The following is a 15,661-nucleotide window of genomic DNA, read 5'->3' on the forward strand; positions in this document are numbered from 1 at the left end:
GTGATCAAGTCACCCCTTCCCCTTCTCTTTGTTAAACTAAATAGATTGAGCTTCGTGAGTCTCTCATTAGGAGGCAGGTTTTCTAATCCTTTCATCATTCTCTGATCTCTCTGGACCCCTCTCTAATATATCACCCTCCTTCTTGAACTGTAGACACCAGAACGGGACACAGGATCCCAGCAGTGCTCACACCAGGGCCCAACACAGAGGTAAAACAATCCCTCTGCCCCTACTCGAGATTCCCGTCTTTGTTCATCCCGGGTGGCACTCGCCTTTTCATCTATAGCACCACACTGTGAGCTCGTGTTCAGCTGATTATGACCCCCAAGTCTTTTTCAGAGTCACTGCATCCCAGGATTGGGTCCCGCATTCGGTAAGGATGGCCTGTGTCCCTTCTTCCTAGATGTAAACCTCTACATTGAGCCATATTAAAACACATGTTGCTGAGGCACGGAGGGACTAAGTGCGTTGCCCGAGGTCACAGAAGAAATCAGTGGAAGAGACTCTCCACCTTCCCTACGTCCTGAGGGGTGGTGACACAGGCTGGGGGCTGCTTTTGGGCCCCCCACCCAGGGCAGGTGGAGGGTCTGGGGCTCCTCACAGTGTCTCTGGCTCCCTGGATGGCTCTTACCATGGCTCAACTTTGAGTCCCAGCCTGGCCGAGGCAGGGCCTTGGGGGAAGAGGAGGTAGGGTTGCCAGTTTTCTACTCACAGAAAACCACACACCCTTGTCCCACCCTCTGCCCGGCCTCTCCTCTGAGGCCCCATCCCTGCCTCACCCCTTCTCCAAGGCCCTGCCCCCCACTTGCTCCATCCCCCCCTTGCTCTGTCGCTCACTCTTCCCACCCTCACTCACTCACTCATTTTCACCTGCCTGGGGCAGGGGGTTGGAATGAGGGAGTGGGTTAGAGCTTCTGCTTTGGGTGCAGGCTCTGGGGTGGGGCAAGAAATGAATATTTCAATATGCAGGAGGGGGCTCAGGGCTGAGTGTCACGGAGTCCCGGGCTATGCTCTGGAACTGCTCCCTACGGAGCCAGGCAGGACTCGGGTGAAGTCTTCTCTCTGGGAGCAGACTGTCTGCAGGACACACAGCTCACACAACTTCCACCTTCCTGGGTCTGACCTCGGAGCATTCAGCATCCTCTGCCCCTCCGTGTGCTTCCCCCAGCGAGTCCGCTGAGGCGGGGTCCTGGGGAAGCCAGAGGGTTCTGCCCCCCAACTCCGCAGTCAAACGTGACTCTCAGCCAGCCAGTAAAACAGAGGTTTATTAGATGATAGGAATACAGTCTAAAACAGAGCTTGTAAGTAAAGAGAACAGGACCCCACAGCTGGGTCCATTTTGGGGGGGCAATGAGCCAGACAACCACGTCTGCACTTCACGCCTCGTCCCCAGCCAGCCCAAACTGACCTACCCTTCAGCCCCTCCTCCTCTTGGCTTTGTTCCTTTCCTGGGCCAGGAGGTCACCTCATTCCTTTGGTCTCCAATCCTTTAGCTCTCACCTTGCAGGGGGGAAGGGCCCAGGCCAGCAGTTGCCAGGAGACAGAGTGTCGGCCATTTATCCTCATCTCTGGCCCTTTGCTCTGCAACAATCCCACCCCCTTAACCCACCACCTAGAGACTTAAGAAATGTATTGGGGAAACTGAGGCACCCCTACAGTATTCAGAGGAAACATTAAGAACAGTCCCACTTTGTCACACTGAGGCAGTGTGTTGGGATGTTGTATCAGGTCAGGGCTCTGGCTGGGGTGGGGCCAGAGATGAGGGGTTCAGGGTGCAGGGTGGCCTGTAGGCCTGGGGGTGGAGCCAATGGGTTCGGAGTATGGCAGGGGGTTCTGGGCTGAGGCAGGAGGTTGGGGTGTGGGAGGAGTCAGGAATTCAGGCTCCAGGCGGCACTTACCTCAAGCAGCTCCTGGAAGCAGCAGCATGTCCCCCCTCTGGCTCCTATGGGAGGTGCGGCCAGGTGGCTCTGCATGCTGCCCTGTCTGCAGACTCCACCCCCGCGACTCCCATTGGCCATGGTTCCTGGAAAATGGGAGCTGCAGAGCTGGTGCTTGGGGCAGGAGCAGTGCACAGAGCCTCCTGGATGCCCCTATGCCTAGGAGCTGGAGGAAGGACATGCCACGGCTGCTGGGAGCCACATGGCACCAAGCAGGCAGGGAGCCTGCCGTAGCACCACTGTGCTGCCAACTGGACTTTTAATGGCCTGGTCAGTAGTGCTGACTAGAGCCACCAGGGTCCCTTTTTCACCAGGCATTCTGCTCGAAAACCGGACCCCTGGCAAACCTAAGAGGAGGAGAAGGGGGTAGCAATTCAGGGGAGGTCACCCTACACTGAATGGGCTGGGCTGGGATAGGAGTTAGCCATGCCTCTGTGTGGAAGCTGAGGCCCATTTCCACCCCTTTGCATTGCTGGGGCAGCACAAATGGAGCAGATGAGGAGGGAACCTGGGCCTGAGTCTCTTGCCAGGACTCCTGTTTGTCAAACCCTCACTCACACATGCAGCTCTGCCCTGCCTCGATAGGGAGTGGACTCAGCAAGCGTGTGGTGTGCAGAGCCATCAACAGGGGTGGTGGGGGTGGGCTGCCTGAGCGGCCTTTCCTGGCATGGCCTCTGACATGACTCAGTCACAAACACCTGGCTGAGGGCGTGGGGGAAGGGTGGGTGTCCGTGCCCCTTGAATAGCCCCTGTCCACAGCTGGTGCAGGAATCATGGATCACACAGCTCCCAGAGCTCAGCTTTTCTCATGGCCCCTGGATGTTTAACCAGAGACGGGAGAGTGACAGGCCAGGAGTAATGGGAAACAACATCTACGTCCCTTCTCTTTATTGACTGTATCAACAGGAATTCTGAGGTTGGAACAGGCACCGATATGGCTCTTTATGGGCCAATATCCCACTAGTCCCCTGGCTATTGATGAGCGCAGTCACTTTGCAAATGCTGCTGCCTGCCTTGGTCTCCTTCCCCCAGTGTCCTGTCCTCCCTCACCAGCCGCTCTCCCATTGCTCCAGACCTTAGATCCCATCTGAACCTTTCCCTATAGAGTGGAGATCAGTAGCTCTTGTCCTCCCAGATGCAAGTGTCCAGGATGGAATAGGTGGCCTTTGTTTTTTGTCTCCCATGTCACCAGTGCTGGAGCCTGGTGATGAACTGACCCTTCACTTGACAAACACCCTGATTATCCTCGCACGAAGGTGTTTGCTTTTCACGCTGTACACAATTGGGTTCATCAGGGGTGGGACTACTAGGTAGACATAGCCAATGAGAATTGGAAGCAAGGGAGAAGAGTTCTTTGCGAATCTGTGTATCACAGACAAGCCGAGCACTGGCACGTAGAAGAGAAGGACGGCGCAGAGGTGGGAGACGCAGGTGCTCAGGGCCCTGAGGCGCTCCACGTGGGATGCAATGCTCAGCACTGTTTTGAGGATCATCACATAAGAGAGGAAGATGAGCAGCGAGTCCAGCCCTACCGTGGAGACTGTAACAAACAAGCCATAGATGCTGCTGACACTGATCTCTGAGCAAGCGGCCTTCATGACCTCCTGGTTTATGCAGTAGCAATGGGAGAGGACACTGATTCGACAGTATCGGTAGCGTTTCAGGAGAAAGGGGAGTGGGAATATTACGGCCACCCCTCTTAGCACAAACACTAGCCCCATCTTGGCTATTCTTGATGGGGTTAAGATGGAAGCATATCTCAGCGGGTTATGGATTGCAACGAAGCGGTCAAAGGCCATCAGTAGGAGTATGGAGGATTCAGTGAACGAAAACGAGTGGATGAAGAACAGCTGGGCAAAACAGGCATCAAGGCTGATCTCCCTAGAGTTAAACAAGAATACGGCCAGTGTTGACGGTATGGTGGATATCGATAAACCAAGGTCTGTGACAGCCAACATGGAAAGGAGAATGTACATGGGCTCATGGAGGGTTGGATCTGTTTTTATAATGAACAGAATGACTGAATTTCCTAATATTGAAATAACATATATTAAGCAGAAGGGGATGGAAATCCAGAAATGGACGTCTTCCTGCCCAGGTATCCCAGTGAAAAGTAACACTGCAGAGTTGAAGTTGGTGTCATTGACAGCTGACATAATGTACTGGACAGGTCCGAGGAGTTTTGAACTTTCCTTCCTAAAAGGAAAAAGAACAGGAGACTAGATGATATTTAATGAGACATCATTCTGCTCTGAGTGCAAGTCTAGAGATTTAAAAGAGCTCAAGGAAGATCAGCAAAGACATAGTCTTGGATTTACACCACTGCTAGGAAGATAGGCGCTGCCAGGCTGGATTAGACCTATAGTCCATCTAGCCAATATTCAGTGGCCACCATGAGATGCTGCAGAGGAAGGTGGAAGAAGCCTTGTAGTAGGCAGCTATGAGATAACCTGCTCCCAGGGAAACTTTCCCCCTGTCACCCACTAGTTAGACATATTTTGTGGTGTAAATCAGGAAGGTTTAGAGCCCTTCCAGACTTTTTTAAAACAATCCTCATTCCTATAATTGTATTTTCTGGATACCCATATAAACATCCCGTCCCTCTTTGAATCCTGCTAAACTCTTGGTTCCATTGATATCTTGTGGCTGTGGGTTCCGCAGCATACTTGAGCATTGTATCGTGACCTTCCCACAAACACCCTTTCTGGCCCTCCACTCCTGAGTGTGGCCCATTGTATCATGCCATAGCAAATGCCTGGTGAAAACTTATCTGTGTAGCCCAGTGGACCAGCTTATCTCTATTACATACACTGCTTTTCATTATATTTTGCTTTATTATATTCAACTGTAATGGACCCTACAGGCTCGTATCCTGTAAGACATTGTCTTCAGCAGTTAGCATGAGGCCTGACGCCTATGAACTTTGGCATAAATAAACTTAGGTAACCCACAAGTTATGGGGAACTGGAAGTAAAGTGTAGGGAGGGGAATTTTATCCATAACGCTATCAGCCAACCATAGAACATGAACAGACACCAGCTTCTGGAAAGTTTTGGATGGAACATCTGACCGCAAAAGTGCCATGACAATGAATTGAGGTATATGATAATGGGGTGAAATCATAAATACACTAACCTATAGAAGAAGGACACCTTAACATTGGTAAGGGAAGGATATATGTATAAGGAACAGGGGAGAAACCCCTATTAAATATGCATTCAACATGCTAATGTAAGCGCAACATATTATAAAAGTGGCATCTCAGGGCAGCAGGGGAGAGATGTTGACCTTGGGAGGGGCCAGAATGATGGCCACTGGTGAAGATGAGAATGGTGACAGTGATGAGGAAGATAATGGCTAACATTTCAGGTTGTTCAGCAAGGGATGGTGTCAATATGGATATTCAGATGTGCATTCTGTGTTATCTCTATCTACCTTACTGTGTCTGTGACTTTGCTAAATGTATTAATAGATTATTTATTTGTAAATATAAAAAGTTCCTATAGTGTGAGTGTTGCACCTGGGCACATCAGGGTTCCCAACCCTATGATCACTTTCATAAGAATCTGACCGGGCCTGATCTTGGGACCAGAACCTGTCAACCCTCAAAGTGATAACTGAGAATTTTATTCATAATCTTTAGATCAGGCTACATCTGTCCTGCATTCAAGCAATTTATAAACATGGAGTGGTTCATTATATATATTCTTTATCTTCTCCACTCCTGAGAGTCCAAATTATGCCACTGCCTCTTTGTAGCACATGGGATAAATTCTTAGGACCAGATTCTGAATTCAGTAGTATTGACTTCAATGGTTTCACTCCAGATTTACATGTGTAAATTCGATCAGAACCGGGCTCTATTAACTTTCCCTTTCCAAATTCTCCCAGTGATGCTCTCGGACCCCCAAGAATCCCTCCAAGAGAGAAGCTGAAGTTCTTTGCCTGGCCAATGTTGACTGACTCCAGAGAGTTTGTTCATCCTATAGGCTTCTCTTTATCCTCACAGGACCTGCAGCCTCTCCCCATGCAAGGGTCTGTTGATGATTTCAGCCATGCTCGTGTAACAGGTGACGGGTGTAAATTACATACAAGCGCTATTACGCTTCCCTTTTCTGCATCTCAGCTCTATGCTTTGCTGAAACACTGATGAGCAGTTCTGGTCTCTCAGGACTTTTTGGAAAGTCAAGCATGTGTATTGCAGAGGTATTTTGTGCCTGAATGTAAGTGTGAGAAAAAGCTTCTGGTCAGTTATCAGGAGACAGTATCGTCCAACTGTTCACTGAACAAACAGTTAATAGCACAAACCCATTGCACACAGTATTTGGAGTACTTCTAAAATACTTTCTACAGCAAAAGTTATAACATTTACACATCTATGGTGTCGCTCACACATAAACCCGTTCTTTCCCCTTTGATCTTCCTTCAGAGATGATTTCTCAGGTTGGAGTGAGACTTAAAATGTAGTGTCTGTCATCTGGATTTCTTCAGACCCTGAACAAATTGCAGCGTCTCAGCCCTCATTCAATCGTTTGCCAGCAAACAAAAGTCTAGTAGCTCCCCTGTCCCTCGGTTAATAGCTGACTGGTTCTCCTCAGGTTCTGTTCTGTCAGTTTGTAGCCTGTATCCGGAGTGGTAACAGGCATTGGGATCAGTATGGAAAATATTCATGCCCTGGGCTCTCACTCTCTATTTTTCAGCGTTTTTCATTTGTGGAGCCCTAACAAATTTCAAATTTCAAATTTCAAATGTGAATACCTTTGGAAATCTTAGACATTGTCTTCAGACCCTCAGTGGCCCACAAATCACAGACTGAAAACCAGTGGTCTAGTACATAGTACATAGTAACCCCAGCACTTGTTATTCAGCCACAAAGAGGGTTTGCAGGAAGTAGATTTCAAAGCCAGGTGTATGTGAAACTTCATTTCCCACGTGAAATAGTCTACTGCTCTCTGACAGCCTATGTCCTGTATTTGTAAAATCTGTAGCACCCGGGAACGGCATAGTGACAGACATGGGGCTAAGCTGCCACAATGAATGTGTATTTAAACCCAGGTCTGGGGATGTTTGCTATAGAGCTATATTCGGTTAACTATTGGGGTGTTGATGTTATGGTTGTAGTGGGTGAAACCACTCTGGCTCACCTTAGTTTCATAGCAGGCTGCTGGAAAATAAGCTGGACGGGGAGCAACAGCTCAAGAAAAGCCATCTCTCAGTCAGCACTTCAAGGAGGTTGAGAGACCCCACAGAAGCTACAAGCTGGGAAGAGCCTAGTTCTGGGCCTCAGCCACATTACACAGCTTATTTTGCCATCACTGGGAGTCTGTCCAGAGGTGGGGCAACTGTTACTGAGAAGCTTTTCAGACTGACAGGCGCAGACAGCGCTGGAGAAGTCTGAAGGCCCTCAGCCTGCCTGAGTCCCCGTCAGAGCGGGAGGGCTTGGGGACAGAGAAGAGAACAGACTATTGTTTGAAAACTCCCTTGTTCTCCCTACTGCTGAGATTAAACAGTATTTTGGTTCTCGAAGGCTGGCTGGTCACTCGCCCCACCACTAGTCACAGACTCCCAGAGGGAAGAACCGCAGGTGCCGAGCCCACTGGGACCTGCTCGGCAAGCACAGTCGACCTGCAGTGAGCTGTAGTCCAGGGCCGAGTCTGAGGGGGGGAGAACCATGGGATTCCACCCCATGAGAGGGCAGGGTATGAGGCCTGACATGTGGACTCAGAGACCTGAGAGAGGGTAGAGATGTAGGTAGCCCTGTAACTCAGAGGGGTATCTAGAGGGAAGAATTGCTGTAGCCCTCAGCCAGTCAGGAAACAGAAATATGCCCTATTAGATCTGTTACCACAGAGCAACACAGCTCTGAATTCCCGCCTTCACAATCGAGCCAGAGAATAAAAGCTTTGAAAATACATTTGCTGATTAAATTTCCAGGAGTAAATAAACCTGAGGCCATTTGGGAACTAGCTATTGATATTCCATGGGGTCTCCTGTCACTCAGCCCCTGGCGGGATCGGGCCCAGAGCACACGAGACCCCTAGAGAAATCCTGACTCAGGCCATGAGGGTTTTAACACTCTGCTTTCTGTGTAGCTTGAATGACCCACCGAGGAACCTGGGCACATGTCGGGGAGGGGTTCCCAAGCTACCAAGTGCTGTCTGCCCTCCAGCCCCTGTCAGTGAGTCACTCTGACCGCCCCGCTGAGTCCTCTGCTGCTGCACAGAACATCTGCCAATGGAAACAGCTTCCAGCCTTTACCCTTCACTTCACATTTTAAATATAGTGAAACCTGCCAACATACCCAATTCCTGCTAGAAGAGGAGCCACCAGAGGTGTTCATCCTAGAGGACAAGGAGCCATCGGAGCGGTTGCATGGGCAGCAGGCAGTATCTGTTCAGACAGGGAGGCAGGTGTCTTTATGAAGCGTGCCGGCACATTCCCTTGGGGGCCACTTGGCCATCAGGGAACCTCAGCTGTTTGGCTTAGTGTGCACCAGCTTTAACCCTTGGATCATTCCAGTAGGAGAAAAACTTCTCACCTGTCAGGGTGGTTAAGCACTGGAAGAAATTGCCCAGGTATGTTATGAAATCTCTATAATTGGAGATTTTTAAGAACAGGTCAGACAAACACTGGTCAGGAATGGTCTATATAATACTTAGTCCTGCCACGAGTACAGGGGACTGGGCAGGACCTTTTGACCTTTCCATACCCAGAGTGAAGCCATAGACTCCGTCACTCCAAACTTCATTTATGTGACGAGGACGAAGCCAGATGAAAAGCCTCCAGTTTCTCTTGGGGATCCAGGCAGCTGCCGCTGGGCAGTATAGTCATAACTGAGCTTTCAGAGAAAAATGATCTGTTGAATGGGTGAAAAGGAAACATTTTTGTCTGAGTCAAAATTTTTCATGGGGGAAAAAACCTCTCTGATTTCCAGTCCAGCTCTAGCTCAAATAATGCACCTCTGTCCCACGTGCTACAGGACCACACCCCTAGGTGGCAGCACTCGCCCTCCAACAGCCTCTCCCACACTCAGCACCCCCCTGGACTTCTGCTAGGGTGGCTACCCCAGCTCTGTAACAGAGGGAGCCCCTGGAAATGGCTTGTCTGCAGCAGCCCATCCATCAGTACCTTTTCCAACTCCAGTATAGGGAGATGGGGCAACCAGAACAGCGAGCAGTATTCAAGGTTTGGGCATACCGTGGATTTATATGGAGGCAACATGATATTTTATGTCTTATTTTCTACCCCTTTCCTAACCGTTCTTCACATTCTGTTAGTTTGATTTGGTTTTGGTTTTGGTTTTTGACTGCTGCTGCACATTGAGTGGATGTTTTCAAAGAACTATGGGTAATGACTCCAAGATCTCTTTCTCGAGTGGTAACAGCTCATTTACACCCCATCATTTTGTACGTGTAGCTGGGATGAAGTTTTCCCACGTGCGTTACATTCCATTTGTCAACACTGACTTTCATCTGCCATTTTGTTGCCCACTCACCCAGTTTTGTGAGATCTCTTTGTAATCTGTTTGGGATTTAACTATCTTGAGTAATTTTGTCTCGACTGGAAATTTTCCCACCTCACTGTTTACCCCTTTTTCCAGATCACTTATGACTATGTTGAACAGCATGGGTCCCAGTACAGATCCATGTGGGACACCACTAGTTACTCCTCTCCATTCTTAAAAATGACCATTTATTTCTGCCCTTGGTTTCCTATTTTAACCAGTTACTGATCCATGAGAGGACCTTTCCTCTTAACTCATGACAATTTACTTTGCTTAAGAGCCTTTGGTGAGGGACCTTGTCAGAGACTTTCTGAAAGTCCAAGTACACTGTATCCACTGGATCCCCCTTTCCTACATGTACCAAGATCACTTCTGGAGCCTTTTTAAAAAATCAGCATTACATTAGCTCTCTACCAGCCACCTGGCACAGAGGTTGATTTAAGTGATATGTTACATACCATGATTAATATTTTTCAATTGAATATTTGCGTTCCTTCAGAACTCTTAGGTGAATCCCATCTGGTCCTGGTGAATTATTATGGTTTAATTTGTTCCAAAAACCTCCTCTAACGATACTGTGGGACAGTTCCTCAGATCTGTCACCTAAAAAGAATCAGGTGCGAGAATCTCCCTCATATCCTCTGCAGTGAAAACTGATGCATTTATCCTCCCTGCAATAGCTTCATCTTCCTTGTCTGCTCCTTCAGCACCTCGAGCGTCCAGGGGACCCACTCACTCTTTGGCCGGCTTCCTGCTTCTGGCGTACTTTGAAAAAAAATTGCTGACAGTTTTTGTGTCTTTTTCAAGTGGTTCTTCAAATTCTTTTTTTGGCGTGCCTAATTCTACTCTTACACTTGACCTGCCAGAGGTTATGCACCTCTCTATTTTCCTCAGGACGATTTGACTTCCAATTTTTAAAAGATGTCTTTTTGCCTCTAATCACCTCTTGTACTCTCTTGTTTAGCCACAATGGTGTTTTTTGGACATCTTCCTGGGGTTTCTTCTGTGGTGGTGGTTATTTAGTTTGAGCTTCTATTATGATGTTTTTAAATTATTTCCATGCTGCTTGCAGGCACTTTACTCTTGTTACTCTTCCTTTTAATGTCCGTTAACTAACTACCTCATTCTTACGTAGTTCCCCTTTCAGAAGTTAAATGTTACCCTGGTGAGCTTTGTTGATATTTCCCTCCCTACAAGGATGTTAAATTGAATTACATTATAGTCACTATTACCAAGTGCTGCAGATATATTCACCTCTTGGACCAGACCCTGTGCTCCACTTAGGACTAAATCAAGAATTTCCTCTCTCCTTGTGGGTTCCAAGTCTAGCTGCTCCAGGAAGCAGTCATTAGTGGTACCTAGAATTTTCTCTCTGCATCCCGTCCTGAGGTGACAAGGGGCATAGCGAGCAGATCGAGGGACGTGATCGTCCCCCTCTATTCGGCATTGGTGAGGTCGCATCTGGAGTACTGTGTCCAGTTTTGGGCTCCACACTACAAGAAGGATGTGGATAAATTGGAGAGAGTCCAGCGAAGGGCAACAAAAATTATTAGGACTCTGGAACACATGACTTATGAGGAGAGGCTGAGGGAACTGGGATTGTTTAGTCTGCAGAAGAGAAGAATGAGGGGGGATTTGATAGCTGCTTTCAATTACCTGAGAGGTGGTTCTGGAGAGGATGGTTCTAGACTATTCTCAGTGGTAGAAGAGGACAGGACAAGGAGTAATGGTCTCAAGTTGCAGTGGGGGAGGTTTAGGTTGGATATTAGGAAAAACTTTTTCACTAGGAGGGTGGTGAAACACTGGAATGCATTACCTAGGGAGGTGGTAGAATCTCCTTCCTTAGAAGTTTTTAAGGTCAGGCTGGGATGATTTAATTGGGGATTGGTCCTGCTTTGAGCAGGGGGTTGGACTAGATGACCTCCTGAGGTCCCTTCCAACCCTGATATTCTATGATTCTGCGATTCTATGACATGTACCTAATCAATACAGGGATAGTTGAAATCCCCTATTATTATTGGGATTTTTTGTTATTGTAACCTCTCTAATGTCCCTGAGCATTTCACAGTCACTGCCACCATCCTGGTCAGTAATATATTCCTATTGCTATACTCTTATCCAAGCATGGAATTTCTATCCATATTCTATGGTTCAGTTTGATTCATTTAAGATTTTTCCTATATTTGACATTCTCTTTCTTTCACACATAGTGCCACTCCCCTACCAGCACAACCTACTCTGTCATTTCTAGTCTTCATTTTGTGCCCTGGTATTACCCTGTCCCATTCATTATCATCGTTCCATCACATTTCTGTGATGCCTGCTATATCAATATCCCCAAACCAAAGGAGTGGTGGCAGATGGTGGGAGTAATGTTCATGGCTGTAAGGCGTTTTTGGTATTTATACTTGCCCACAAGCACAGATTTCAGCCCCTGGAATAAACCCACCCCACCACTTCACTTCACATTCCCAAGAATACATCCCGCAACTTCCTCCCTGCCAATGTACAATGCTCCGTCTTTGCCACCAAGGCCAATTTTTAGTGTCTTTTGCAGTTAGGAATTCTTGGATCTTGGTGGTTTCAGCAGAGCAGGCGTTCCTTCTTCTCTCTTGGAACAGTCATGGTTTTGCATTATACAGGGGAGAGGTTACTAGCACGTCACCCTATAGTGCTTTGGTTTCTTTAGCAAATACTGAATGCAGGTTAGCTCTGTTAGTGGACAAGGGAGAGGTTACTAGCACTTTACCTTGTCCTTTTCCCTGTTGTCCAAAAGGAGGAAAGAAAAAAAAAACCAGAAGGAGGGACAGGCTGATCTGTAGTCGAAGTGAAGTCATCTCGAGTTGGAGGGGTCTTTTTGCAGTAAGAAGTATGGGTCCAGGCAGTCAGTCCTTGGCACTTCACAGCAGTGTTGGTAGTTAGCAGGACTTAATAAGGGCCTTTCCAGCATGGGGCCAGAGTAGTCTTTTGTTGATGGACCTTTATTTAGACCCAGTTACCTGGTTTTAACAAATGGCAGGTTTGCTTAGGATCCTTGGAGCAGGACTTCTTTCACCTGTAAATACAGAGACCTCGCACATTTTATTAATGTTTGGCAGTGTTTTACAGATCTCACAGCTGCTTGGGCACATTTAAGCCCCCCTCTTTTTTGGCTGTTAGCCAAATTCTAGCTGTGAGTAGTGTCCTTGGGCAGGCCAGAGTCTTATCTTTGGACCGAGCCTGCCAGCTACAGCGTTGAATTAGCTTGTCCTTTGTTTTATTTTTTTTTTCTTTTTGGCTTTTATTAACCTACAAAGGAAACTTTTATTTTTTACTTATACATCTTTGTTTAAAAATGAACACATGTACATTGCCCATTATACAGCACTTTAGTTTTATTGTTTAATGTATGCTACATACACCCTTTTAGGAAAATGACTTTATTACAGAGCTTTGGAGCAACAAGCCAGGACAAGCACACCCACTTTTGAGGAGTCCACTTGGTACAACCTCTGGTGTCCAATAGCTTTCCTCCCTCCCCAGCCCTCTGGCTAGAAATGTGAGGTAGCCAGAAGGATCCCATGTATAATATGGGGAGTGGGTTAACCTTTCATGTACTTGCTTTTAAAGATTGTTGCTGTGCAAATTTTAACAACATTTTTTTTAATTAAAAGATCTGGCCAATTAATTTTTTTTTCTTACTTAAGCAAATGTATTAAACTTTGGTATATTACATTTTTTTATATTATTTAAACACTTTGTATTTCAAGTTGAATAAAACAAGTATCTGCATTTTGATTTAACCCTTCTATTTAGTTTTAAACTAAACTGTTCTATGAAAAATTAAACACAGCAATTTTGGCCACAAGACAAACATCACAAGACAGGACATAGAACACAGAACAGAATTCCTATTGTGCCAGTAAATTCATGAGATGTTGAATTGCTTTTCAGCTGGCATCAGTTTTTTTTGATTTTTTGAAAGACAAAATGAACACAGATTTACCCCTTCTGGGCAGTCAGTCATTGCTTAAAATATTTTTTTATACAAATACCCTTGTTAATTGCAGGCAAAACAGAGGAATTACCCATATTTTTTGTATTTGTTTTATAGGCAGCCAAGGTTTTAGTGGCTTCTACCTTATTAGTTAGGTAATTTACATTAAAACAAATGTTTTCTGGCTTGCTTTTGGATCCACAGCTTAAAGATTTTTACTTTAAAAAGGGCAAAATAAACTTTACCAGACTTTTGATTGCCTTTTACTTTTAACTTTTGCTGTTAAACACACAGCGACCTGAAAAGGAAGACACCACCTATTGTAGCCCCTTGGAGCCTAATAAGATATTAATTAAGTATAATTAATTATACACTGTATAATTGCATTCCTTTGGAAAAGAGCCCATTTTCCCCAAAATGGCTGCAAAGAAACCAATAATTCTTTTTTTTTTTTTTAGTATTTTACAAAGTTTAACTGCTTAATTTTTTTTAGCAACTACAGAGTTAACTTTTTACTTTCCTTTTTTAAATTACTTGCTTATCTACCAAAACGACACCCAATTAACTTAGATGTTACCATTTTAAGTATTATTTTGGGATTTACGTTTTTTATTTTTGTAATTATTTATTTCTTTTTTTTTTCACTATGACCTTCAAGTTTCCAACCTGTTTTTTAATTTTTTTATTTGTTGCCTGCCCGCTTGGGCCCGATTTTGTTTTTCTTTTTGAACTGTTCCTTTCATGAGCACCAGCCTTGTCCCACTACCAATTTAACAAGGAGGATGGGCTTTTTAACTAGCCCCCCAGAACTTCTGGTCTCTTTTTTTAAATATTTTTACTTACAAGGGCTACCCGAGTTCTCCCCCGTGAGGCTTGTCACCTTGTCAGAACGCATGGCCAATTGGCAAGCAAGGAGGTGACGGGCATAGGTCAGAAAGCCGAGGGTAAGCCGGAGGAGGAGCAGAAGCAGGCATAGCACACAACAGGGCTGGAGACCCCTGAGATGAATAAGAAAAGGAGGAGGAAAGAGGACGTCCTTTTGCACGTGCATAAGCCCAGTTGTCCCATACATACCAATAATATATCTGGGCTGGAGCTTTGTTCTCCAGCCTTTTTCTAAGTGCTGTTAATTTTTTCCCAGCAAAGGAACCATTTGGTGGCCATTTGAAAGGTGTTTGAGTTGTTAGTGCTGGCCACTTAACCTTGAACAAGATTACAGCTTTTTTTTCTTTTTTAACCTAACCCATGGGTACCAGAAATATTTTCCCAGTTTTTGAGAATTTTAGCCAAAGGGGTCCCCTTACTTACACTCTGCCCAGAAACCATAATGGGCTACCAAAAGGACACCAAATGTGCCACCTTATCGCCTAAGCGACGGCTCACACCCCCGTTCCTTGGAGTTCTTAAAAATGAACTCACCCTGTGCCGGCTGGAGCTGTCCGAGAGGAGGAGTGTAGCCTTGCTTGTTGGGGCGAGCCTAGAGTCCCTTCGTGGTCACCAAAACTGTTACGAATTATACCTAATTGGTCATGCACACAAACTGCTGCGAATTATACCTCACAGGTCACGCACACAAACTGTTACGAATTATACCTGATAGGTCACGCACAAGAACTGCTGCGAATTATACCCGATAGGTCACGCACAGTTTGAGTCTAGGCTGAGGCACACGAACAAAGTCCACAACTGCAGAGTTCCCAAAGATACTAAGTTTATTATGCTTGAGTGTGGTGCCCCCCTGCTAATCAGGAGGGGACCCCGAATGCAGGTTATACAGAGATTATACACCTTTTAGCAAAGCATGTTGCTCTCGTGCATTGGAAACCTTAGCCAATAGACAAACCCTTCCCTTATCTACCACCTATCCCTGCTAAGTGCATCCCTCGTGCTAAACCATTACTTTAACTATACAGCATGGTCCTAAAGCAATGCACCAGTAGCCTTTCTTATCAGGATGGGAGGCTCATATCAAGGCCAGGAGGCAGGGAGTTAGGAACAGACAAAGAACAGAAACTGGGAGTCGAGACAGGCTGGAAACAAGGGGGCAGGGGGTTCACAGGAATGCAGTATCTAAGGAACACTCCTCCTGGTGCATGATGTGCTTGCTTTTAGACAATGGTGGGCCCCAAACCGAAATGGAGTCACATATGCACATATGCTAACTTTTCCTTAACACCCTACTGCACTTTGTCAACGTCTATCCTCTTCTCTTGCCTAGGATATAGCGTATCCCCTTTAATAAAT

At 46.3% G+C, this 15,661-nt stretch overlaps 1 protein-coding gene across 4 annotated transcripts; it reads right to left on the minus strand.

Moving 5' to 3' along the window:
* Positions 1 to 1,299: 1,299 nt before the first annotated feature.
* Positions 1,300 to 15,309, minus strand: LOC311513449 (olfactory receptor 51G2-like). Of its 4 annotated transcripts, none has more exons than XM_084615298.1 (3): positions 15,011 to 15,309; positions 12,191 to 12,496; positions 1,300 to 4,133 (listed from the first exon to the last, which is right to left on the minus strand). In XM_084615298.1, exon 3 carries the CDS (start codon positions 4,091 to 4,093, stop codon positions 3,158 to 3,160), a length of 936 nt encoding a protein of 311 aa, XP_084471424.1. In that variant the 5' UTR covers positions 4,094 to 4,133; positions 12,191 to 12,496; positions 15,011 to 15,309; the 3' UTR covers positions 1,300 to 3,157. The 4 variants fall into 4 exon arrangements, with proteins under 4 accessions (XP_084471424.1, XP_084471422.1, XP_084471423.1 ...); XM_084615296.1 differs by lacking the exon at positions 15,011 to 15,309 and adding an exon at positions 14,837 to 15,004; XM_084615297.1 differs by lacking the exon at positions 15,011 to 15,309 and adding an exon at positions 14,261 to 14,394.
* Between the last annotated feature and the right edge of the window lie 352 nt (positions 15,310 to 15,661).

The sequence above is a fragment of the Lepidochelys olivacea genome (genome assembly GCF_965140295.1).
Source record: "Lepidochelys olivacea isolate rLepOli2 genome assembly, chromosome: 1".
In the NCBI taxonomy this organism is placed as follows: Eukaryota; Metazoa; Chordata; order Testudines; family Cheloniidae; genus Lepidochelys; species Lepidochelys olivacea.

What these genes read in the sequence shown, in the direction of transcription:
- LOC311513449 (XM_084615298.1), bottom strand. Translation starts at nt 4,093, where the DNA reads ATGTCAGCTGTCAATGACACCAACTTCAACTCTGCAGTGTTACTTTTC.